Genomic DNA, 25,625 nt, shown 5'->3' with positions numbered 1-25,625 from the left:
GAACATGACTCAGAGGAGCGCATGCGAGGGGTGTGAAGCCCATCTCTATCCAGAATTCCTGACTCTAATCTCGAAAGGAAAACTACGACGGACTGACAGAGATCAGAACTAGTACCGAATGCCCTGTGAAAGTGTTAAGAGGGGAAACAAAATATCAACTATTTCCTGTATCATTAGATGTAAACAAGGAGTAATCAATCAAAGCTTAAAACCAACTTTTCAGGGGCACCTGGGTGGCTGGCTCAGTGGGTTAAAGTCTCTGCCTTCGGCTCAGGTCATGATCCCGGAGTCCTGGGATCAAGCCCCGCATCGGGCTCTCTGCTCAGCGGGGAGCCTGCTTCCTCCTCTCTCTCTGCCTGCCTCTCTGCCTACTTGTGATCGCTGTCTGTCAAATAAATAAGTAAAATCTTTAAAAAATAAAAAAAAATTAAAAAATAAAACCAACTTTCCATTAGTGCAGTTTTGCACATCTCTAAAGCAGACTCCTATAAAGATTACTCTAAACCAAAACAAACAAAACCAAGTCTTCGGTCACATGGTCCAGACAGATCATCAGAACCAAACACCAGGTGCAGATACGAAAACAGGTCAGCCGGTGGCTAAAAACCACAGACCTTCCGCTTGGTTTGCCTTGGCCACGTCTTGCTGATAGGCCTGCAGCTTCTCCTGGGGCGGCGCAGGGGAGCTAGCAGGGCTGATCACCTCAATAGCATCGCCGGCGGCTTCATACCGATGAGAAGATACTTTAAGAAAAGTAAAGAATCTCATTTTAAAACGAATCCCGTGAAAAGTTGCAGAAGTCCAAACTCTTCAAACCTATTCACATATTTTTGGTTTTTGTTCTCTGAAACGTTCAGCAGTAAAAACCAAGCACCCCTCAAGGCACTGGTATCAGCGGTCTGTGAGTCTTCCTCAGGCTCCTAGTCTCTATATGGAGTAGGATTTTCTGGAACTGTGTGGCCTCTAGGACCTTGAGGTGAGGCAGGCTAGGGAACGGCCTGCAGCATTCTCCCGGAAGCTGAAGAACACTGCCACGAGAAGGACACTCCTCAGAGGAGGCTGAACGAATCAGAGAGTGGATGTCCACAGCTCACCATTTCCAGTGACTAAAATTCTGGGGGACACTCAGCTGTCAGAAAAACTGTCGGGTACCCGACTGCTTCATTACAATGATGACTTTAAAGCTACAGATGAAGAAACATTATATAATAATTTTCAGAAATCATCGGATTACTGCAGACAAAAAGTATTACTCCAAATGGTTTTTCAGCAGTTACACTGTGGAAAAACACAGAAATGGCAGGGGATGTCCAAAAAGAAGTAAACTCACCCCCCCTAGCAGAAAGGAAGTCCACATCAGGGAAGGCCCCTCTAAGCGGAAGTTCCCAGGAAACCCGACTGCAAGCCGATGCAGTGGAGGGCAGGGACATGCAACCTCCTGACTTTAGAGTGTACTCGGCTTCTACAGGCTGCAGAGTCTGGGGAGACTGCCAGCGGCCCAAAGGGTCCCTGTACGACTGGCTGGATCGGCAAATGTCATCGATCAGTGGATCCTGCATGCAGGTCTAGAAGCCTGGAATGAGCTGTGACCAAGCTCCCACCCAGATCCTCCAGGACCCAACTAACAGCCCTGTCTTCCCACCCCTTCACCAGGCCATGCAAGTTGTAATTCGCTGGGGTCTAGTATACTCAGGAGGTCAGGAACCCGGTGACCGGGACAGAAATGATCTCTCAGGAACTAAAATAACTATTTTCAAAGTAACTTAAACCACTTCTGACTTCGGTATCCACTGGCATTCATGACCGTTTATGTGCCCAGCACGCTAAACCTCAGCACAACCAACATACAGTCACTAGGAAGTCTGAGGCTAACCTGTGTTCACCTTCAGGGGGAGGGAGGCCCTAAAGGGAAAAACTGGAAACCACACTGAGTAACAGTGAACAACTGTGGACTTCGTGCATGTCACTTAGTGGTAAAAACGACAGCCCCACTCAGAACAGACGACAAACCTATTTTCAGGCCTTCAGACTCCTAGAGTTGGTCCGGTTTGTGATGTCAGCTGAAAGTGGCTGCTAGTCAGACTAGAGCCGTGTGCCCCAGCATCCAGTAAGCCACAGGCTGGGTGGGTCACCAGGTGTGCTGGTGACCTCCCTCCGGGCCTGCTCCTGCAACGACATCCTCCCCAAGCTAGCACAGTCTGCACCTGTATTATCTGTTCTGCAAATGTTCACGCTCCCAGACGAACAGAAGTTTACTGTCTATACAGCAGACTACCCACCTGCACCCTTCTTTCCAAAAAACTCAGCCATGGGGTAGGTATTTACCAAAATAAGTTACAAGTAGGCCCGGGGGTAAAAAGAATTATGCGTTGCATGCTAATGTGTAAGAAATCTCCAACTCTCCTCAATTTCATTAATAAACACCAACAGAGAGATGCCCACATACGGTTAAATCACTTCAAGGATTAGCGGATACTTGCTTAAATACCCGATTCTTCCTTCAGGAATTCCACACAGAATTTAGGTAGTTGTTAATTCTGAAGGAACTCTTCCAGCATTTTACAGTAGATTTGTGAACTCTTACGGACTCACAGGGCAGACATCAAAATGACTAACGAACTTGCAATGGTAGAGGGCAAACTGGTGGTCACCAGAGGAGAGCTGGGGGAAATCAGGGACAGGGTGGAGGGTACACTTATGACAATGCGCACCAAGTCATGTACCAAAGTGCCTAATGACTACGTTACACACCTGAAGCTAACACGGCACTCTATGTTAACTATACTGGAATTAAAATAAAATTTAAAAAGTTAAAAAAAAAAAAAAAGAATTGCATGAAAACAGTTTTAGAAAATGAGCACAGAATAGGACATATGCATAAAGAAGGAATAAAAAGGACCAATACATGTACAGAAAAAATTTTTTTAAAGAACCATCTTGCAGAAAAGAAGTACCGTAAATACCAGTCACCAGTAATACAGTGATCTTGCTTTTTAAAAATCTGTGTCTTAGAAAATGCTTACGAGGCTTTGGTAGCCTCTCTGACCTTCCAGATGCCCAAAATTGACCACGAGCTCTGCCCTGTCTACTTTGCAATTTTACCTCCATAAAGGACACAGAGTGTTCACGGGAAATACTTTGACAGGCATACTTAAGAAACTGAAGTTTAAACAGTCGTGACAAAGAGCAGAAGAGACATTTTTGCACTACTAACCCATAAAACCTTTCCATTACATTTACCCGCAGATCAGGATTTTCTTTGTCATATTGTTCTGCTTTACCTATGGAATAAAGTAATTCTTTACTCAGACAGCACATTGCAAAACTCCGATGGAGATACATACAGCTACTAGAAGAGTCTGAACTTTGAGAGCCACGTTCCCTCGCATCCTTGTCCGAGGCAATCTGCCGGGTGATGATCACGTCTATGAAGTTAGCTGCAGTAATGGTAGTCTTCCCTCGGGTCCTTAGCTCTTCCTCATATCTGGACTTTGGAGGCGGCCCTTTCTCGTTCCCAGCCTCAGAGTAAACTACTGAGGAATGGGGCTGGGGCTTGCCACTTGGAAAGGCTGCAGGAGTGTACAGACACTGAACGGGTCTCTTCTCCGCCTCCAGGCTTTTCTGCTCTAGCTGCTGCTGCTCACTAACTGCTGCTGACCTGCTCCTCAAATTTTCTTCTAACCTGGAAGCTTCATGCTTACTCTCTTTAGTTTTGGAAACCTCCATCTGGGGGGCAGAGGCTGCGGCATCCACAAGGGCAGCCAGGGCATCTGCAGCGGTGCTGTAGCGGGAGGCCGGCAGGCCTTGGCTTATTGATGGGCCCCCGGCGGGCAGCGGCCTGCGAACAGAAGCAAACCACACACAAGTACATGAAAGGCAGGCTCTACGGGGGGCGTGCTGGGGCGGCGGAAGGACCAGCTGCAACGACAAAACGCGTCGGGCGGGCAGTGGGTGACCAAACCGCGGCGGTCACGCACTTACAGGTGTGCGGCAGATGCCGGAGACCGCTCTTCTCAGCCGAAACGCACACGGGGCACTTACATGATTCGGAGCTGAGCGCTTGGATCCAAGGGTGTAATGACGCTGGTTCCATTGGTTCCCTGGAACACGCTGGGTCTTTGCTGCAACATGGTCTCCTGGGCTCTCACCGAAGGGGACGGGGAGCGGACATATCCATGACTGCCGGGTCGGCCTGGCTGTTCTGAGCCTGTGAAGGCCCAAAAAAGAAATAAAAAAGCAGAAGAGAAAGAAGAAAAGACAAGCCATAAGGAAGAAGCTAGAGTCAGCGACATCCAGGGGCTGTTCATTTCCTCATTTTCCTAAACAGGAAAAGAAGCCTGATACCCTGCTTTTTGGCCTTCTGATAAATATGTTCCCTGAGAGTTTCTTAATGAAGATGTAATAAAACCATACCCTTAACTCGAAACAAAAACATCAACTATCATTTACTGTCACTTCCATTTATGCCACAAGGGTCCACCTTGATTCCTGAAACAAAGTAACGCCAGCAGCCACACAGAGCGGATCCTCCCACAGCAGGGGCTGAGTACAGGCTCCGCCCGTACATGGACCTTGGTTTTGAAAACCAGAGCACAGTACCGTACACGGATTTCCCTGACACTTTTCTCCTCTCTTGCATCCTTTACCGGAAGAACACAGCACACGATACACAGAACGTACGAAACCTGGGTCAGCACTTCCTGTTCCTGGTAAGGCTTCCGGTCAACAGGGAGCTGTCAACAGTTACTCTAGTCAGATATTCCAGTGGGGGCGTGGGGGCGCCCGAACCCCTGAGCTGTGCAAGGGTCAGCTGCCCTCACGCCAATCAGACAAGCTCATCTCAGATTCTTCTCAGATTCTCAGATTCTTCCTTAGACCAGGGTGTGCAGATTATTTCCAGAACCCCGATCGGTGCAGCCGTCTGAGTATCATGACGCCAGCAGCACACTGTCGCCAGCCCGGGGTCTGAGCAGTTGCATCCCTGCTCTGCTCCCCCTCTGCCCTGCTCCGTGAAGGGTCTCTCTCCGCAAGTGCCCCCCAGAGGCTCAGCTCCACGACCTACACTCGCCAACAGCTGACACAGTTTTGTCCACTGGCCTCAGCTGCCCCACAGCAAAGCCACAGCTCGGACTCGGTCAGCACTGCTCACTGGGAAGATCTCACACTCCTTGTCCGCCCCCTCTGTCCTGTGTCCTCAGAAGAGCTGGCCGCTTGCACACTCGCCCCTACTACCCCAGCCCGGACCACCTGGCGCAAGCTTCTCAGCCATTTTCTCCCTTCCAAGCAAATAACCGCTGATAGAAGCATTTCTGTGTTTCTAGAAGAGGAGCTACTGTCTACATTTCGTACCTCCGCAATGACTGTCCCTACTTACACTGCCGCTGACGATGCTGAGAGCTGTGTTTCTTCAGACTCAGCAACAGAATGTTTGTCAACTTTTTTAAATGTCTGATGGAGAAAATGGTATCGTATCATCTGGAATCTGCATGTTATTCATTGATGGGATCACGAGCATTTTTAAAATACAGTTCCTACCTGGGCTTTAATTACATCAGTGTTCGTGTTTTTACACGCTTGACATATAAGCAGCATTAGGACGCCCCCTCACAACTCACTGAAGCCTTCCCTGTGGTCACTCAGCAGTATGTCTTACTATACACAGACACTACGTTATAGCTCAATGTCTCCAGGCTTTGCAACCACTGATTTATTTAACATAAATCCTTGGGAATGATGTTTCTGGGTCAAATACGAAGACCAGCTCTGGGCCCCTGCTCTGTACTGCCACCACTTTGATGTCAAGGTTTGCCCCCTATGAGCGTGAGCGTGACAGCCTGCCCGCCCCGTGCCCTTCAGTTCCACACACACCTCTCTGACCGAGTCTCTGGTCCTGTGCCTACCCCTCTGGCGCCCCTGCAATACCGCCCACAGACTGACCCACCCCCTCCCCACACGGCACCGTCTGGAAATCGCAGCCAAGCCAGAGTCGCGACCCTTGCAGGGGACTCCTAGGCCACCACGTCCAGCCTGTCTTTCCTCCTAAGGGCCAAATCTGTCTGTCCGGCAACACGGACACAAGAAGTGCTCTCCTTTCACTGAAGGAACAGAATGCAAAAGACAAATCTACCACATGTCAGAATAAATGTTCCAGAGACACATCCAAGTATGTCTCACAGGGAAACTCCTTCCCTAATGTGCAAGACCTGGCTTGCGTCTCGGCCCATCCTGCCCCCCCCCAACCTCGAGCTACCGCATCACCATCACTTCCCTCCCACCCTGCCCGGCAGCACACATCTCCACCAGCAACTGCAGACACAGCCTCCCTTTCCTCCTGGTGCCAGTACACGCCCCTCTAGGGCTCCAACCCACCTCCAGCCCCTCTTGTGCAAATGCCCCTCGGCACGGCACCAGCCTCCTTGCCAAGTGGCAGCACAGGTTAATTCCCAATGTCACCCGACCTTCTCTCTGTACGGCATCTTCCTCAGACTCTAGCCCCACAACACATCGTGTGTCTGTGGCTGGGAGCCCCTGCTCGGCCTGCTTTTAGCTTTACTGAGCTCTGCTCCTGGTATCTTCAGCCCCAATTGTAACCAACTGCCGGGCCAAATCAAAACGCCGCCTTCCTCAGGAAAACCTCAGTTTCCTGTTCAAAATTCATGTGCTGCACTTTCACTTGTACGTCACTTAAGGTGTGAGATTACTTTCCGTCTCCCGATTCCTGCCTCTAGGATCAGCTCGCCGCCCTGCCCTGCAACAGGAGGCCGGACGCCCATTCCCACTGATGACCAAGGGGTGTCTGCAGAATGAGCAACGGCATGCTGCTCAGCTGCTCACCTGACCGAAGGTAGAGGTCCGAGGACGCGGCCGCAGCGATCCGCTCCCGCTCCTTCTCCCGTTCCCGCTCCCGTTCCCGCTCCCGCTCAGCACTTGCTGCCGCTGCGAGGTGCGTCGAGTGTCCTGTAAAACACAGAAATCTTCAACTTAAAGACAAGAACAATGACCTGTCGGGTACAAACAGCTGTTAGATTTTTAGTGTCTAGAGACGTTTCAAAATGCTTCAAACCTAAAACGGAGACCATTTGTTAAAGAGTCTCGGATTATCAACTGACACCTAACACAAGCTTTTGGGACCCAATATTTCTGGTGTATCCGGTGAGGGATGGCATGTGAGAACTACACGAAACATTAAGTGGAAAACAGCAGAGCAGGGGCACCTGGGTAGCTCAGTCAGCCGCTCCTGATTTCTGCTCAGGTCGTGATCTCAGGGCAGTGGGCTCGAGCCCCATTTCAGGCTCCAACCTCAAGCCAAGTGTGCTGGAGGTTCTCTCTCTCCCTTTGCTCTTTCCCCTGTGCACTCTCTCTTGCTCGCTCTAAAATACATAATAAAAACAAAAAACAAGGGGCGCCTGGGTGGCTCAGTGGGTTAAGCCGCTGCCTTCAGCTCAGGTCATGATCTCGGGGTCCTGGGATCGAGTCCCACATCGGGCTCTCTGCTCAGCAGGGAGCCTGCTTCCTCCTCTCTCTCTCTCTGCCTGCCTCTATGCCTACTTGTGATCTCTCTCTGTCAAATAAATCAATAAAAAGTCTTTAAAAAAACAAAACAAAAAAACAAGAAACCTCAACAGACCAAATGGGGAAAAGTGCCCCAAATTTCAAGACAATGCTGTCAGCCTTTAGGGACGCTGGTCGTACCAGAGAGGGCCGTGACCAGTCTGTTACCTGGAGACATAGACGCAGAGTTGTATGGCCTGGGCGGGAAGGTAATCTGCGTTCCAGGAATATAAGTGATTCTGTCCATGGGAGGAGTGCTTGTTCCCCCTGGATGAGGCACTAAAATTGCTGGAGGCATGTTGGTCAGGTCAATGATTCCTGCTCAGGAGACAAACACAATAAAAGATGTTAAATGTCAGTCTGTCTCAAGACACAGAACTGTACATGGCTTTTTAAAATCGTTTCTCTCTACAACCCAGTGATACTCTGTGTACGGTGTAAATACAAATGGTTAAGATGATCATGATTTTGTAAGGCTATGAAACCCTGTACACCCTACGAGTCAACAAAAAGCAAGACAGGTTACTGAGAGAGACAGCAAACTGCAGATAGTTTGGTTATGTCAGTGCTCACCAAAATGCCCTGCCTTGAGGTACTGCTTTGCCTCCGGGGGCTAACAGCTACAGAGGCAAGGACAGGGCTGCCTTTCCTTTCGTTCCATCATTCACTCAGCAAGTACTCACTGATACTCAGCAGACCTAATACCATCTAAGAAGCCCAAGCACAAAAAACGCACCCCTTGTTGCTGGGTACGGGAGGCCCAACTGCTGCTCCCGTGGGGAGAGGCCTCTGGCCACATCCGGGCGCAGGTTCACTTGCATCTGCTGTGAGGTAATGTAGTCGTTGAGGATTGTCTGTCTGGTATTCTCCATTGCATAAAGCTGGTACTGACTGGGGTAAGCTGGGGTTGGGGAGAGCTGTCTCTGAAACAGGTAAGCAGCAGCTGCTGGTGGAGAGAACGAGAGAAACACATTTAGTTCGGTCCAGGACAAAGTCATTCGCTAAGTATTGCCCGCAGAAAGAGCTGGGGCCCCTGCTGCCAGGCTAATATGCAGGTACAGCTTTTAGCATGGGTGGGGGTTACAGAGAGTGAGGGCGACTCATGTTAGATCCTGACACATCAGGTATGAGTACACGTGCTCTAACATCAGACATAACAGCAAAGGGGAAAGAAACCAGATACAGGACGAATGTGAACGTTTTCACCGGTAGGAAAGAAGCTAAGGAACTTCTCAAGCAGCTGCACTTTCGGTCTTTACCACATAACTTAATTATCATTTCACCTACATCTCCAAGAGCTGCATTTGAAAATCACATTAGTGGGGCGCCTCGGTGGCTCAGTGGGTTAAGCTTCTGCCTTCGGCTCAGGTCATGATCCCAGGGTCCTGGGATCGAGCCCCACATCGGGCTGTCTGCTCAGCGGGGAACCTGCTTCCCTTCCTCTCTCTGCCTGCCTCTCTGCCTACTTGTGATCTCTGTCTGTCAAATAAATAAATAAAATCTTTAAAATAAAAACAAAAAACCCAAACAAACAAAAAAGAAGATCACATTATTTGTGCAATACTGATCATTCAACACAACCAAATGGAAATACATGTGAACATACTTTGTGACAAATAATGGCTTTCCTGGGGACTGAAAATGATTAGTCTATAAGCATTTAATTAATGCAAAGATTAGCAAACTTATTCTGTAAAAGGCCAGAGAGTAAATATCTTATGCTTTGTGGACGATATGGTCACTTCGCCTACTCAACTCTGCCACAGTAGCATGAAAGCTGCCACAGACAAAACACTCACAAACGTGTGCCTGTGTTCTAATAAAACTTTATTTACGCAAATAGACAGCTGCAGGATTTGGCCCCCTGGCCATAATTTGACAAGCTGGGTTAGAGCATGACATGAGCTGCTAAGAAGGGGTAGGTATGTCTGTTAAAAAGAAGTCTCTCTGCTCAAAACATTAAAATTCACCTCAAGCTCAAAAATAACAATAAAACTGCTATAAAATGAAGGAATAGCATAAGCACTACGTTAAAATCACACATTCAAACTCGAGTGAATATATATATATATTCATTCCCCTAGAAAAACAAGTTTTCTAGAATGTTTGCTTCTCCTTTCTTCATCCAGAACTCCCAGCAGGGTAAGTCTGTCAGTGGACTCTGTGGGAACTTCTGCCTCAGTTTTGGGAGAAAGTCCCTGAAGAACTATGTGCAGACCCCTCTGACACCTAATGTGCGCAAGCAACAGACAATTTGATACCATTGATATAACCTCCAACAGATGAAAGGTTTTCCACAGGTCCTCGTTTCTATAAACTGAACAACTCTTTGAAATCTCGGCATACTGCTAATGAAAACCTCCTCCCTGAGGACCAAGGTAAAACACGGTGTTCTGTGTCCCAATTTCAAGTTGGAGAATGTAACAAACAAGCAGGTTAGGATGGGGAAGAGGTACGAGCAGAAAACACGCCATCTGAGGAGGGCTCAGCGGGTGAGAGGAACAGGGACGAAGACGGGAGAACGGGGCAGCTGGCACACGGCTGGGTCAAGTCGGCCAGTGACGTGTAGAAGGGGCTCCTTTCTCTTTGGAGAGCCCGCCACCCCGCGCCCAGCAGACTGCTCTTGAGAAAACCTACAGACTCCTGCACCTCCAACAAGCACATCTATCTACAGTCAGAGGGGTGTGTATACCCAGAAGTTCCTTCCAGCTCTACCTGCTACCGTGACTACGTAACTTAATGAAGTAATCTGGAGGTTGTTGAGAAAAGAAAGAAAAGAATGGTTTCTCTGGAAACTAAATCGACTGCTTTGGAAAGACAATATATGTAGCTCACTCAGGTATGATGAGGCGGTTTTGAAAAGACAGGAAAAAAAATCTGCAAGGATTCTGGATTTAAACTACTTTGAAGTGGCTTTAAAGTCTAGCTTCACAGGGCGCCTTGGTGGCTCAGTTATTAAGGGTCTGCTTTCTGCTAGGTCATGAACCCAGGGTCCTGGGATCGAGTCCCACATCTGGCTCCTGCTCGGTGGGGAGCCTGCTTCTCCCTCTCCTATCCCCCTGCTTGTGTTTCCTCTCTCGCTGTCTCTGTCAAATAAATAAATAAAATCATAAAAAAAAAATTCTAGCTTCACTTAAAAAAAGGAAACCTGAAAGGAAATGTATCACTTATGTAACAAAGACAAGGAGAGATTTCATCAGTAGACCCTGACCGGACATCAGAACACTGGGAAATTAATATCTACATGGTAAATTTAATCTTTAAAGTATGTCTGTATTATTTAAAAATAATTCTCCACACTGACCCACTTTTGCAATCAGCTTAACCGAATGCCATACTTATTTTTTTCCTCAGTTCTCTAATGGGTGCTAGTAATATTCTGTTTCTTAATTTTGAACTGGTAGCATGAGGGTGTGTAGTGTGTGTGAGTTCAGTGGGCTGCACACTAATGACATATGTAACAGTCTGCATGTTACACTTTAATAAACAGTCTGGAAGGTCACACAGGAACATTCCTTCTTTGCCATAATCATAACCCCACCCTGTGCTTACCAGGATCCAGAGCCCTGTGAAACGGCATGGCGGGATCCAAGTGTGTGGGCAGATGGCTCCGATAAACCTCGCCTGTGGCGCTACCCCTGTGGTGGGGATCAAACGGACTGTGGCTGACGACGGGGTCTACACCAGGTACCGGAGACTTCGCTGGTATACTTTCCCTCTGGGTGGGGGTCAGGGTCGATTTTCTTTCATGATTGGTAGACTTGCTAGAGGAAATCGTAACTGGGGGAAAAAAAGCCAAAGCCACAACTTAAGAAACTTGGGCAGGAAGATTTTACAGCTGACCCTTGAACAGCACAGGGGTTAGAGGCGTTTACCCCTCCACATGGTCAAAAACCACACGTGTAATCTTTGACTCGCCTGAAACAGCCTACTATTGACCCAGAAGACTTCCCGAGAACAGAAACGGTCAATTAGCACCTGTTTTGTATGTTACATATATTATATCCTCTATGCTTGTAATAAAGTAAGCTAAAGGAAAGAAGATGTTACAAAAACTGTAAGAGAGGGGTGCCTGGATGGCTCAGCAGGTTGAGCATCCAACTTTTGATTTTAGATCAGGTCATGATCTCAGAGTTGGGAAATCGAACTCAGCACTGGGCTCCATGCTCAGTGGGGAATCTGCTTCTCTCTCTCTCTCTCTCTCCCCTGCTCTGTCCCTTCCCCTGCTCATGTGTGCTCTAAAAATAAATAAATCTTTTAAAAAAAAAGGAAAGAAAAAGAAAAACTGTAAGAGAAAAATACATCTATAGCACTGTACTATATTTATAAAATATAGCAACAACAGGGGCGCCTGGGTGGCTCAGTGGGTTAAGCCGCTGCCTTCGGCTCAGGTCATGATCTCAGGGTCCTGGAATCAAGTCCCGCATCGGGCTCTCTGCTCAGCGGGGAGCCTGCTTCTCTCTCTCTCTCTCTCTGACTGCCTCTCTGCCTACCTGTGATCTGTCTCTGTCAAATAAATAAATAAAATCTTTAAAAAATATATATATAGCAACAACAAAAACCCACCTTAAGTGGGTTTAAGTTCCACTTGAGTTCTAACAAGTGTTGGTCAAGGGTCCACTGTATTCATCCACTTCTCCCCCAACCAAGTACAGACTGTATTTATACACCAAACGTTTAACAGTCAATCTTGTAAAACACGTGACTGGGAAGAACTAGCAGAAACTTCTGAGACTTAAAGATTACCACCTTGCGATCACAATTCCAACATCCTATCACTTAACGCTAAGATTAAAAATGAAGTTCAACACTCCTCTTTAAATCCCGTTATAAAAGATTTTGTTTTCTGTAGGACTTGAACATTCCAAATTCTTCCTGACCCCCACACACCAAGTCACAGGTGCCTCTCTTTGCCTGTGCCGCCCCTCCCTGCTGCTTGCCAGTCACCATGTGACGCTGGGTCTCCTCGCCCAGGACCTCCGTAAAGCCTCTCTTGTGAGCTCACCAGTATCAACCACCTCCCTACCTCAGCCTCTTCTTAAACAATGTGGTTCAGAAGTTATCAGATCACCCCCCAAAGAACAGCAGATCTCCACACGTACTGGCCATCCTCCTCCACGGCCGTAACAACTGCCGTAACACACAGAACAGAAGCGTTACCATTTTAAAGGGTACAGCTCGGGGGCATTAATGAACTCAGGGCTGTGCAGTCACCACCAGCACCTCATTATTGATATTCGGGTGACATCAGCTTGGCCACGATTACACACATCTGCTGGACAAAACCAAGCAATCATGCGGGTCTACAACACCCCCTTCCAAGCCCCAGGGTGCTCAAACACGGGGGGCCTTCTCTCTCAGCAGGGTAATTTTCCTTCAGAACCTGAGTCCGGGCCTCTGCGTTCACCATCCCACCTCCTGGCCGGCCCTTCGCTTTGCTCGTACCCCTGCCTGCTGTCATGGCGTCCAGCCAGGACCCTGCCGTGAGCCTGTAATCAGTACGGTACGGACTCCTGTAACGCTGGACAGGAGTGGGGACGATGTCAAGGGCCACGGGCAGCTTTGGGTACGACCTGGTAAAACTCAACGCCTCTCCCCTGACTCCCGGACCTGCAGCAGTGGAAGGCTGGGGCCGCAGAGCGTGACACTGACAACAGCAACGGCAGCAATGACAGCTCACATGTACAGTGCCAGGTGCCACCCACACCCTCTGAGTCCTTCAAACACCTGACCTCATGTGACCATCCCAATGGTCCAGTGAGGTAAGCCTTAATACTGTTCCCATTTTACAGATAAGCCAACTAAGGCCTAGGACAGTGAAGTAATTCGTCCAAGGTCCTGCAGCAGAAGAACCATAATGCGAGTCAGGAAGTCTTGCTCCACGGCCTGCGCTTCCAACCACCACAGCAGACTGAGGCCATACAAGAGTCAACGCCGGCTTCCAGAACAGCCAGTAGGGTTAGCTGGAAGGGCACTCTCAGCATGCACTTACTCTAGAGCATTGCTGGATGCCAGCACCATTGGCACTTGTTAAAACAGTGGGTATTTTACCTACAGTCATCCCTGCTTTCCGTGTGGCAGCAGGCCCTCCAGGCCCCGTGGCCAACCAAAGCAAACAATCTGACACTGACTTTTCTGACGCTGACTTTTTGCCAGAGCTGGGAAAGTGCAATGAGAATGAGCAAAGGACGACAGAAGAGTTACCGTACCATCAGACGTTCTGCTCATCATAGGCGAGCCTCTGGACATCGTGTTCTGGTAACTCACGGGGGTCCGCCGGGCGCTGCTGTCCTCGTAAAGTCCTGGGCTCAGCTGTGCCTTGGGAGCCTCATGAAGCGCTGACCGGAGGACGGAGGGGCCAGAGCTCACCACCGACGTGTGTCGGGAACGCACCGGCTCGCCTGCTTTCACGTCCTCGTATTTTCCGCGCTCTACCACCTTTATGTTCTCCGGCACGATTTCCAGGGGAGGCATTCCCCGGGGGAGTTTGTTGGGCCCCGTGATTAAGGATTTGACATTGTGTTTGATGGCAGATTGCCCTGAGTTGCTGTCAAACTTTATCGGTGTACCCTAGAAGAAAAGAAACAAACATGATCAGGAGCTCGAGGCATCTGCAGAGCCTGCCATCTCCGGTCAGCTCAGCCCACGGCAGTGATAATTTGCTTCAGTAATCTCTACTCTCTGCCTGGATGTCTCAGCCACACGCTCACAAATCCAGAGCTGCGCACTTTCTCACAATACACATTCCACAATACGGACGCAAGAAAACGAGTCATGAATCATACACACAACCTTCACATTCACTTCCAAAAGCTCTGACATCCTAAGAACTACTTATAATTATTAAGTCATGCTTTTTCTTTTTTTTTTTTTTTTAAAGATTTTATTTTATTTATTTGACAGAACACAAGTAGCAGAGAGGCAGGCAGAGAGAGAGAGAGAGAGAGAGAGAGAAGCAGGCTCTGCACTGAGCAGATAGCCCGATGTGGGGCTCGATCCCAGGGTCCTGGGATCATGACCTGGGCCGAAGGCAGAGGCTTCAACCCACTGAGCCACCCAGGCGCCCCAAGTCATGCTTTTTCTAAAATGGTCCATGAATATCACAGTCTAAGGGGGAACGGCTGATGAAAAGCAGCCTGACACAGTTACCTGGGAGATGGAACCCTCAATTATTGGCCTTGTGCTCTGGACCACTTCTGGAGTTTTTCGGCTTTCCTGAGTTAAAATATCTTGCCGTGGAATCTCATGAATGGAACGCCCCATTTCTTTGATGGTGGTAATGCCGTCATATGGTTTTCCTTTGGTAATGGCACCTTCAAATGCTCGTATGGGAGGACTCTCCCTTTTAATCTGTTTGGGATATTTAAGACCGTCTTCGAAGCTGTCCGTTGTCGCTCTTGGTGTGCCTTCAAGAAAGAATTCAAGAAACATGCTTATTAAAATAATGCCAATGGTTGCATAACAATGTGACTGAGCTATACACTGGGAAAATTGTTAAAAGAGGGGCGCCTGGGTGGCTCAGTGGGTTAAGACTCTGCCTTCCACTCAGGTCATGATCTCAAGGTCCTGGGATCGAGCCCTGCATTGGGCTCTCTGCTCAGCAGGGCCTCCCCCACTCTCTCTGCCTACTTGTGATCTCTTTCTCTGTGTCAAATAAATAAAAAAAATCTTTTAAAAAATTTTGTTAAAACATTAAATGCTGATACATGTTTTTCTATTTAAAAAAATTAATACCTTGTCATCTTATAGTTTTTAATTATTTTCTGCTTACAACACATCCTTAAATAAATATTCATAAGTCATCATTTTTCTTGGGTGGTTCAAGATTTGATACACTGTTTACCACAATCAGAGAATGGTTCTTACATAATGAAGATAGTCTCTATATTCAAAGATTAGGCAACCATCATCTTCAAATTATACAGCTCAGAAACAGAAGAGTTAAAATCAAGATTTAAGTATCTAATATTTCAAAAGGGAAAATACTTGAAAAGCAGGTTTCATACACTGCAAATTAATGTCAAACTACTCTACAATGAGGCAGTCATGAAAAAAAGCCAAAACAAGCAAAAAGTTTACCCTGCATTATGGAACCAGACAGCACAGTCCTTTCTTTGAGGTCGGAATGAGGGCTCCCCCTGGGTAATGCTCGGCATATCAGCCCTTTCAAGACAAGAAAGCAATTCAAATATTAAACACAATGTCAATGTCAATTCAATGTACTTTATACTGACCTTAGAGTACGTACTTTTTGATAAAAGCTCTATGGAGAAAGAAATATCATCTTAAATTTGTGAACTATTCAGAAGGATATCATGGAAAAAATAAAAGTTGGAAGTACCCAATATGACATAATTGTTCCTTTTTAAACATTTTCCTGAAGAGAAAATAGCCACAGAAGACATCTATTATAAATCAATAAGGAAAAACACTTTCAAAACTACATCTAAAATCCAATGCTTCTTCCTCAAGGTAAGAGGACACACAGAGGGGTTGAGAATCACTGTCTGGCTCTGAAACTGACCTCTGAGAAAAGGAAAACACAAAGGATGGGTACCTCAAAAACAGGTAAAATACGTAAATGAAAATATGCAAGTCATACGCGATTACCCTAAGGTAAAGGTAAAGGGAAGTGGGATTTTTTTTTTTTTTTTTTTTTTACTGGAGAAAATCCAGCTCTTAGAAAATTACACAGGACTTCTGAGATTGAAGAACCCTTATCTTGTGTTTAGTATTTCACTTAGATTGACATTAAGCAGTTGAAGCAGGTTAAGACTTAAAGAAAGTGAGTCATTAACAAAATAAAACTACAGATATGATGTAGTGATTGCTTATCGCGTGGTCAGCGCAAGTTGGGACACCTGTCTCGAGTCCTCATATCATAACTATGGTCCCTGCATTTACACTCGCCCAGTGAACTTCACCAGCAAACAGTGCGGCCAGAGTTCAAATACAGGCCTTTGTTCTGTTACACCGCTTTAGCTGCCTCACAACAAAAGCAAAGTTCTCAGACTGACTTTTACATTTTTCAACTCACTTAACCCTAGCAGAATAGTCTACAAATTACATGAGCATTCTACTAGTTACCTATGATATGACCAATAATGTTTAATTTTTACTTCCTGCCACTGTCATGTACTTGCTTTATAGGCAGATATGAATATAAATTTAAACATATTAATAAGCTCATATTACTACAGTGTTTTAACATATTTCATCATATTACATATTATTAATATAATGATATATTGATACAGGTTTCATTTATATAGTAATATGAATACACATTTATAATAGTAATATGAATATAAATTTCGTAACAGAGACTGAATACAACCTAACCCAACCAAGCAAATTTGCTGTACAAAATTAAATGTATCTAAATAAAGCACTGGAAACACTTTACCCTCCAATGGGGCTGACACAGGAGACTCCCTCATTGACAACCCTTGCTTTATATTTCCTTCCACTGATTCATAGCTTCTTTTTAAACTGATTTCGTGAGCTGTTCTTGGACTCCTTGTGCCTTCTCGGGCATTCTTAATATCTGCAGAACATAGAAATAAGAATTACTCAGACAAAACCCAAAGCCTCCTCTACAATAAATCAGTTATCTTAGTTTCATAGTCTTATCTTATAAAAAACAATATAAAAGCCAGCCAACCTACAACATAGTACTGTATAGATGATATTTATGGAGTTTTTTTCATTAATTAAAATGTAACTGAGTGCCAGGCATAAGTAAGCTAGGCTTGCAGATAAGGTTAACAAATTAAGTCCCTTCCTTCATGAAACTTACCAGTCACGATGGATACCAATAAAGTACTAGGAAACTGATGTACAGCATAGTCAATACTATGAAAAGAGAGGTACGATGTGCTATGAGAACGCTAGAAAGGGAACCTAACAATTAAAAGGCCCCGATAAGGCTGCTACAAGAAGTAATGTGTAAACGGAGAACCGAGATGCTTAAGTCAGAGGTAAGGGAGGAAGAGGGAGTACAGGCACACAGACGCCAAGGTGAGACAAAGTGTGGGACATTGAAAGGACTTGGGCTCAGTGCCTGGTCAGCGAGGAGAGTGGCGCTGAAGGCAGACTGCACGGGAAGGCAGTGCCGGGGGCCGAGGGAAAAGTGGGAAGGGAACACTTGGGGAGAGGAGCAGGGAGCAGATCACGGAGGGGGATCGAGCCAAGGTAAGGGGCTTACACTGATCTTAAAGCAATGAAGAGTCAAGTAGGAAGTGACAAGAGACAGTTCTGAATACGGGTTATGACCAAAGGTGGGGAGACCAGGGGGAGCTGCCCAGTTATCCAGATGAAGGATGACGGGGGCAGTGGGGAGTATAGAGAAATGGATGGATGGCAGAGAACTCAGAAAAGAGAACAGGAACAGCTTAGTGACTGACTGGATGTGGAAAGAGAACAAAGTGTCGAGGATGACATCTACATTTCTGGCTTCGGCAATGTATGTTACTTTCTTCCTCCAGAAGCAAGATGTAAATCAGCATATGCCAGAAATGTTAAAACAAGAAAGGAGGAAGGAAATAAGAAAGTTACCATGTGTTTTGCATCAGGCACTCTGTGCTCACATACCTTACATCTTTGTATTCAAAGAGAAAGATAAACCATGACTAATGACTCCGCAAATCACAAAAACAGTTGCAAACAGGAACTCATATCCAGTCCCTCACCTGGCTTTTTTTTTTTTTTAAACCATAACTGAGTCATTCTTGTAACATCAGTGAGAAAATATAACCTAAGAATACATCTAAAGAAAATGCTCACACACAGACATTAAAATAATTTAAATTAAGAATTTAAATTCGGCATGCCTGGGTGGCTCAGTCGTTAAGCGTCTGCCTTCGGCTCAGGGCATGATCCCAGGGTCCTGGGATCGAGCCCCACATCGGGCTCCCTGCTTTGCCCTCTCCCAGTCCCCCTCTCCCCCTCCCCCTGCTTGTGTTCCCTCTCTTGCTGTGTCTCTGCCAAATAAATAAATAGAATCTTAAAAAAAAAAAAAAAAGAATTTACATTCAATACTCTTTCCAGGATTATTAGATTATTATCTACTTCCTAATTCTTGGGGAGGCCTGGGTGGGTCAGTGGTTAAGCATCTGCCTATGGCTCAGGTCATGATCCCAGGGTCCTGGGATTGAGCTCTGCATCGGGCTCAGAGGGGAGCCTGCTTCTCTTCCTGCCTCTGCCTCTCCCAGACTTGTGCTTGCTCTCTTGCGCGCCCTCTCTCTCACAAATAATAAATAAAATCTTAAAAATAAAGAAAAAAATAGAAAAGTGATTCTATTGAAGTTAAAGATTCTTTTCTTAGGCTAAATCCACTGGCCATGGTTGATATTAGTTATCACTCACAGAACCATGTACTACAGGCTCTGCACTGTTTATCATTTTCACTGACCATCTCAGTTAAATTTTCACAAAAACTTCCACAAGAAGGGAGAATGAACTCCCCCCAAACAAGTATGTGGGGAGCCAGAGCCCATGTTTCCAATCCCTAATACAGTACTGGGTTCCGAGTACAGACATCAAACTTACTGTCGTAGGATAAGATGTGTCCACTTTTGCCTTCATAAATAACATGACCTTTTGATGCGGCCTCCTCTCTGCCTTTCTCAGGACTGCTCTCCTCAATGGGCATTCTAGAAATGGATCCCTTCACCAACGCCTCAGTTGGTATGCCGGCCTGTGACAGTGCTGGGGTACCCTGCCATAAATCAAACACAAACATTCAGGTTTAGAGACACGAGATGCTCAGAAAACTTAACCTACCACACTGAGAGTCGGATCCACCCATCTTCAAAGAAGAAAGGACAAAGACACAAGAGAACCCAGACATTAAGTTTCTATAAACATAAAGAAATACTGTAACTTTGTCCTTGAGCCCTGCCCCACAAAACTTAAAATGTGGACAGGTGTAGGAGTCAAACGAACTTTCTTCCCCACCTTGAAGTCAAGCCTCTTAGCTCTCAGGGGAAAAAAAAAAAAAAAAAAGAAAAGAAAAGAAAAAAAAATCTCGTCTTAAAAGGCTGAGAAATCATTTAAGTGTAATATGTTTTTTCAAAACGTCTAATGAAAATAAGACAATAAATTAAGTTTTAAATTTAGAATACCGCAACCTCCTCTCACATGGTAATAAGAGGAAAAAAGAACTTGCAGTTCCCAAACTGTCTACTGGGTTTGACCTCTGGTCACCAGTGGGGGAGGGGGAGGGGGAGGGGGAAGTATGAACGACAAAACTCAAGATGACCCCATCCTGTGCTATGGATTCAGTTTAGATCACATGGTCAGAATGTTCGCCACCACTGATCAGTCCTCTTCTGAGTCACCTACAGGCACAGTTCTCTCTGACCCCTCCGTTAAGCAGTAAACCCTTCCTTCGGGAGAAATCATTCACGGAACCTACTGGGTACGGACTTTGTACAAGTGAGCTGCTTGGGTTGGGATGGGAGTGGTGGGCCCAGACACAGCCCACTCACATCTGGCATCTCCAAAACCCTCGTGAGGACAATCTGAAACCACACACTCAGTGCAGGAAGAATGACAAGAACAGAACATTTTACTTTACTTGTCCAGCCATTCAGTGGGCTCGGCAGTAAATATCCGGAAATCCTTAACACCCCCTGCAGAAGGGCTCACTTGGTGTGTGGATGGACTAGGCTGGAAATGAACAGAGAAAAGCCTAGCCTCCCTCCATCCACTTCATTCTGTCTTCCTGCCCACAGCCTGGTTACTAGAGTGAAAACGAATGAGAAAAGGGAATACACATAAGGCATTTTTTCCCCTTCTGCCTCTAATATTAAAGTGTTTGCTTGTTTTGAAAACTAGTTTCAGGATGTATACTTTGGTGAAATGTAGAAGGAGAGATGTGCAGAGTTCACATGTAACTCTCTAGGTCACTAGGCCATACACTCCCGTAAACCAGGTCTTGTTAAAACAGAGACCCTGATTCATAGGTTGGAAGTGGGAACTAAAATTTCTGCATTAACCTAACAAGCTCCCAAGCAATGCTGATCCCTGGGATACAGACGACACTTGACCAGCAAGGCCTCAGGGCACAGTTCTCAGATGGGCCCACAGCAGACCCACTAGAGGGCGGGAAACACAGCCTGCTGGGCCTGCCCCCCCACAGATGAGACTCAGGAAGTCTGGGCTGGGGCCTGACCATTTACAGGCCTAATGGTGCTGGCCCGGGAGCCACAACTTTAGCCACTGGCCTAGGGAACAAGGTTCAACATGCAAAATCCACAGGATTCTGTTTACAATGATTTCCCAAAAGAGAATTTTCTTTACCAGATCTACAGTAATAAGGAAGCTAAGGACTGTTACACTTCCAACTGAAATCAATATCAAACGGAGGACAAGAAGGAACTTTTCTTAATCAAAACTGGCAATTTATTGAGCTTGAAACTGGAAGAAGAGATCTGACTTTCGGTGCTTCTATCAATGCCACCCGTGTCTTCGAGTTTAGCATGAGACCCTAGCCAGGTGGCTTACATGCTGGGACTGCAGACCTTCTTTTTCACAAGAGGCAAAAGCGAGCAATAATTTTTAATGTTTTTTTTTTTTCCCATTTCTATTTGAGCTGCACACATGGTAAAAGCTTTTGCGGGGTATGGGGGGAGGGTGTGGGGGGGGATGGGGGGAGGGTGTGTGCATGTGTGTGTGCGCGCGCGCGCGCACGCCTGGATGGCTCAGTCGTTAAGCATCTGCTTTGGCTCAGGTCATGATCTTGGGGTCCTGGGATGGAGCCCGGCATCAGGTCCCCTGCTTAGCAGGGAGCCTGCTTCTCCCTCTCCCACTCCCCCTGCTTGTGTTCCCTGTCATGCTCTCTCTGTCAAATAAATAAATAAAATCTTTAAAAAAAAAAAAAAAAGCCTTGCCAGGAAGACAGAACTACATCAACTTGTTTCTTCTGCCAATTTGCAAAACACTGACCTTTTCAAATGACCCACAGAACAGATAATACAGCTGGTGGTCAAAATGATCACATTAATGTCCTTCTGCAGACAATTTACAGATCTGGGTTTATTACCACTGAGACCCAATTATGCAATCCAGACAAGGAGCAACTTAACCACAGAGCCATACTGCTGGAACCGCTGGAGCTCTTGAGACCTGACATCATTAGCTACTGTCCAGTGCATCAGGAATGATCACAACTAACCTGAGTGATGGAGCCCCGCAGGGACGGGATGCCTTCCATGGAAATTTTGCTGGTTGGCGTTCCCCGAGTTATACTTCCTTCTTGAATGGCTCCCGTGGTACCTGAATGAAAGCAAAATGATGAGTAAGTTACAGCTTCTACCACCACAAACAAACAAAACTCACCCCCAACTTGAAGAGGGGTAAGAGAAGGAAACAGCAGTATAAGAAGAATATCTGTTTTACTGAAATGCACTTTCAAAATATTACAATTATTAAAAAGGATTGCTAAAACATGGAATTTCAAAATCCTGAATTATTTTTATACAGAAGGAAAAATTTAGAATGTAAAGGCTCTAATTTAAAAACACAACATTAAAACGTATTAATGACTTTTAATACATTTATTGGGAACAAAAGTTTAATATTTCTGCCAAACAGCGTAGTTTACCTCTGACCACTCCTTCATGTTGTGCCCTGACCAAGAGACCTTCAGGCTGCGAGTTTTGGCTTCGGGGAGAAAATTCTTCCTGCTTGATGTAGGGCACAGTAGCTATGGACCAAAGCGAGAGAAAAAGAAGAGATCAAGTGTTGAGTCACCGCCCGTGATGCCACAAGTGCAGGAATCTTTTGAGTATTTACTCACTGACCTGATTTGGCAGATTCCTGCTGCCGCGGCAGTCCAAGAGAAATAGAGCCCACTGAGGGCTTAGCTGCTTCTGGAGTGTAGGAAGTCTGATTATGAGATGTCAAATAAGTGCCAGGTGTTCCCTAAAAATAATTTTAGAAGACTAAAATAACATTGTCTTTTCACAAGGTCAACAATAAACATATGTTCATGTGTCTGCTTATAAGAATTTACACCCCCATTGCCCAAAATTAAGGACAAGTATTGAAAAAGCAAGAAAATCCTAATAGACTGATTAAAAATATTTTTAAAGGGAGCAAGAGGTCTTCTGAAATAGCCATAAATTTCACATAATTAATATTAGGAAACAAATTACATAAACAAAGCACTTAACAGTATACTCAAAATGTAAGCTACTATTATTAACAATATTTATTCTTCAAAAAACTGCTATAGGACAGTGACAGTAAAAACAGCAGAATAGGGACTTCTGAAAACTTTCCTCCATAAAAGCAACCAGAAAACCAGCAAAAATGGTAAAAATCAACCTTTCAATTTGGAAATTAACTGAAGGCTTATGGAAATCTGCGTGTGTTTGTTCAAGAAGACTAACAAAATCTACGTAAGAAGAATGAGTTTTGTCGCATCTGAACTTGTTCTATCTCCTCTCCCATATGCTCCCACCAAGCTCACTGGTAGCCCTGAAAATCAACAGTCCTCGATTATGCTGAAAACCATCAGCCTGGCAGCCACCAGAGAGGAAAGAAGAGGGTTTGGAGCTCCTTAAAAGCATCAATCCCAGATAACAGTCATTATTTGACTTGTCTGATGGTTCCCTGGAAGACCCATTTGCAAGGCTGTCCTTTTCGGACCTGTGGGGAAGAAGGTGCATGCTTGTCAAAAACAATCAGCGTCAAATGCTTTAACTTCGTCACTGCCTGAGGCAACACTCAGGCAACAACAGGGTAAGCAAAAACCTTTAAAAGGAAAAGCTAAAAAATGAGATGTTCAAAGGAGGTTTGAGCATGTTCCTAGCAATCGAAGGCCACGTGAATATGCGAGACTGTACAGATGCCTAGGAGAGACAAGAGAAGGCCTGAAGTTCTCAACTCTGGTGGGCCGTAAAGCTCTGTGAAAGTAGGAAGTGAAGACTAAGGCAGAATTGCCAGCAGCCTGGCTGAAGGCTGAAGGTGTGCCCCAAGACACACAAAGAGCCACTCGGCAAAGACTGGGACATGTAAGCATTCCAGCCACAAAGTCTGTCAAGCCTTAGCCGGCCAGCAGGTAGAGACAGCAACGACCGCACATGTCACAGAACACAGACTTCACAGTTAGTTCTTTAGAAAGCAAGCATCAACAAAACAAAACCAACAACAGCAGACCCTCCCAAGAGAGGAGAATCTGATTGCCTCAGCTGCCACCTTATGCAGAATGTCCAGTTTTTAGCCAAAAATTGTAACAAAGAAGAAAGCATGACCCACACATGGGGGGGAAAATGCACTGAATAAAAATTGTCCCTAGGCTTTAGACTCGCCAGAAAAAGACCATTATATCATTTATCGGTTATCATAAATATGTTCAAACTACAGGGAATCATGTCTAAAGCACTAAATGAAAGTATGAAAATGATGTTTCCCCATACAAAGAATATCAACAAAAAGAAATCATAAAAAAAAAGAACTGTACAGAAATTCTGAAGTTAAAAAGCACAAACACTGGAAGAAAATAAAAAAAAAAAAACTCTCAGCAAAAAAAGAAAATAAGGAGGCCTTTTCAATCTGATGGAAGGCACCTATGAAAAGGCTAGAGTTAACATACCTACCAGGAAGATACTGAATGCCTCCCTCCTAAAATGGGCAATAAGGGAAAGCATATCCTCTTTACCACTTCTTTTAAAGATTGTACTATGGGGCACCTGGGTGGCTCAGTTGGTTAAACATCTGACTCTTGATTTCAGCTCAGGTCATGATCTCAGGGTTGTGGGATCAAGCCCCACGCTGGGCTGATGGAGCCCCACATCAGGCTCCTAGCTCTTTGCTCGGCCGGGAGCCTACTTAAGATTTGCTCTCTCCCTCTTCCCCCTCCCTCCCTGTTCTTTCTCTCAAATAAGTATCTTTATCTCAAATAAATCTTTAAAAAGAAAATAAGCACAGTACTAAAAGTTCTATCTTAGCCAGTTCAATAAAACAAGGAAAAGAAAAGGCACTAGGACTGGAAAGGAAGAGGTAAAACTACCTTGATTTGCAGATGACATGCTCACATAGAAAATCCTAAGAAATCTACTTTCTTTCCAAAAAACAAAAACAAAACAAGAAGCAAATAAGTAAACGCTGCAGGAGATAAAGTGAAGATTGAAAGAGTCAACTTTTTTTTATATACCTGTAAGAACTGGAAAATGAAATTTTAAAAAATAATATTTATATAAACATAAATACATCTAACAAAACATCTACAGTGAAAACTATGAAATATTGTTGAGATAAAGACCTAAATTAATGGAAATATAAACATGTTCATGGATTACAAAAGACTCAATGTTCTTAAGATCATTTCTAGGGCACCTGGGTGGCTCAGTTGGTTAAGCAACTGCTTTCGGCTCAGGTCATGGTCCCAGATCTCGAGACAGAGTCCCGAATTGGGCTCCCAGCTCCAGAAGCAGGGGGTGCTTCCCCCCCAACCCCGATCTTCTCCCCTCTCATGGTCTCTCTCAAACAAATAAATAAAATCTTTAAAAGAAAAAAAAAAACCTTCCTTTCCAACCCAAAATAATCTATAGATTTAATGCAATCTTTTACCATAATCCCAGCAGAATTTTTGTTAGAAGCTGACATTTATCATTTGTACAGAAACGCCAAAGTCATAGAAGAGCCAAAGTGATCTTAAAAAGTAAAAGCCCTTGGGGCGCCTGGGTGGCTCAGTGGGTTAAAGCCTCTGCCTTCGGCTCAGGTCGTGATCGCAGGGTCCTGGGATCGAGCCCCGCATCGGACTCTCCGCTCAGTGGAGAGCCTGCTTCCTCCTCTCTCTCTCTCTGCCTGCCTCTCTGCCTACTTGTGATCTCTGTCTGTCAAATAAATAAAATAAAATCTTTAATTTAAAAAAAAAAAAAAAAGTAAAAGCCCTTACAGGACTCCTACCACATGATTTCAAGACTTACCTTAAAGCTACAATAATCAAAACTGTGGTGCTAACAAAACTATGGGCAAGCAGATCAACTGAACAGAACAGATAGTCCAGAGAGAGACTGAACACAGAGCCAAATCATTTTTGAAGAAGGCACTGAACTGATCAA

At 45.5% G+C, this 25,625-nt stretch overlaps 1 protein-coding gene across 18 annotated transcripts in view; it reads right to left on the bottom strand.

Moving 5' to 3' along the window:
• The window catches only part of NCOR1 (nuclear receptor corepressor 1), a 153,056-nt gene that overhangs the window by 12,937 nt on the left and 114,494 nt on the right, over positions 1-25,625 (bottom strand). For 14 of the 18 annotated variants that reach the window (XM_013049607.2, XM_045085424.1, XM_045085412.1 and 11 more), the window contains 15 exons: positions 22,359-22,479; positions 22,160-22,261; positions 21,731-21,831; positions 19,102-19,270; positions 16,958-17,098; positions 15,631-15,714; positions 14,701-14,957; positions 13,761-14,121; positions 11,104-11,331; positions 8,288-8,497; positions 7,720-7,869; positions 6,835-6,957; positions 4,042-4,207; positions 3,345-3,838; positions 615-743 (listed from right to left, as the gene is read on the bottom strand). In XM_013049607.2, the coding sequence (XP_012905061.1) occupies positions 615-743; positions 3,345-3,838; positions 4,042-4,207; positions 6,835-6,957; positions 7,720-7,869; positions 8,288-8,497; positions 11,104-11,331; positions 13,761-14,121; positions 14,701-14,957; positions 15,631-15,714; positions 16,958-17,098; positions 19,102-19,270; positions 21,731-21,831; positions 22,160-22,261; positions 22,359-22,479 (2,836 nt within the window). The remainder of the gene's footprint in view (positions 1-614; positions 744-3,344; positions 3,839-4,041; positions 4,208-6,834; positions 6,958-7,719; positions 7,870-8,287; positions 8,498-11,103; positions 11,332-13,760; positions 14,122-14,700; positions 14,958-15,630; positions 15,715-16,957; positions 17,099-19,101; positions 19,271-21,730; positions 21,832-22,159; positions 22,262-22,358; positions 22,480-25,625) is intronic. The other 4 variants (XM_045085428.1, XM_045085429.1, XM_045085414.1 and 1 more) reach the window with 2 other exon arrangements.

Source organism: Mustela putorius, unplaced genomic scaffold (assembly GCF_011764305.1).
Source record: "Mustela putorius furo isolate JIRA1106 unplaced genomic scaffold, ASM1176430v1.1 tig00000867_pilon_pilon_pilon, whole genome shotgun sequence".
Taxonomy (NCBI): Eukaryota; Metazoa; Chordata; class Mammalia; order Carnivora; family Mustelidae; genus Mustela; species Mustela putorius.
The sequence above is the reverse complement of the archived record's forward strand: the minus strand, read 5'-3'. Positions and strand labels throughout refer to the sequence as shown.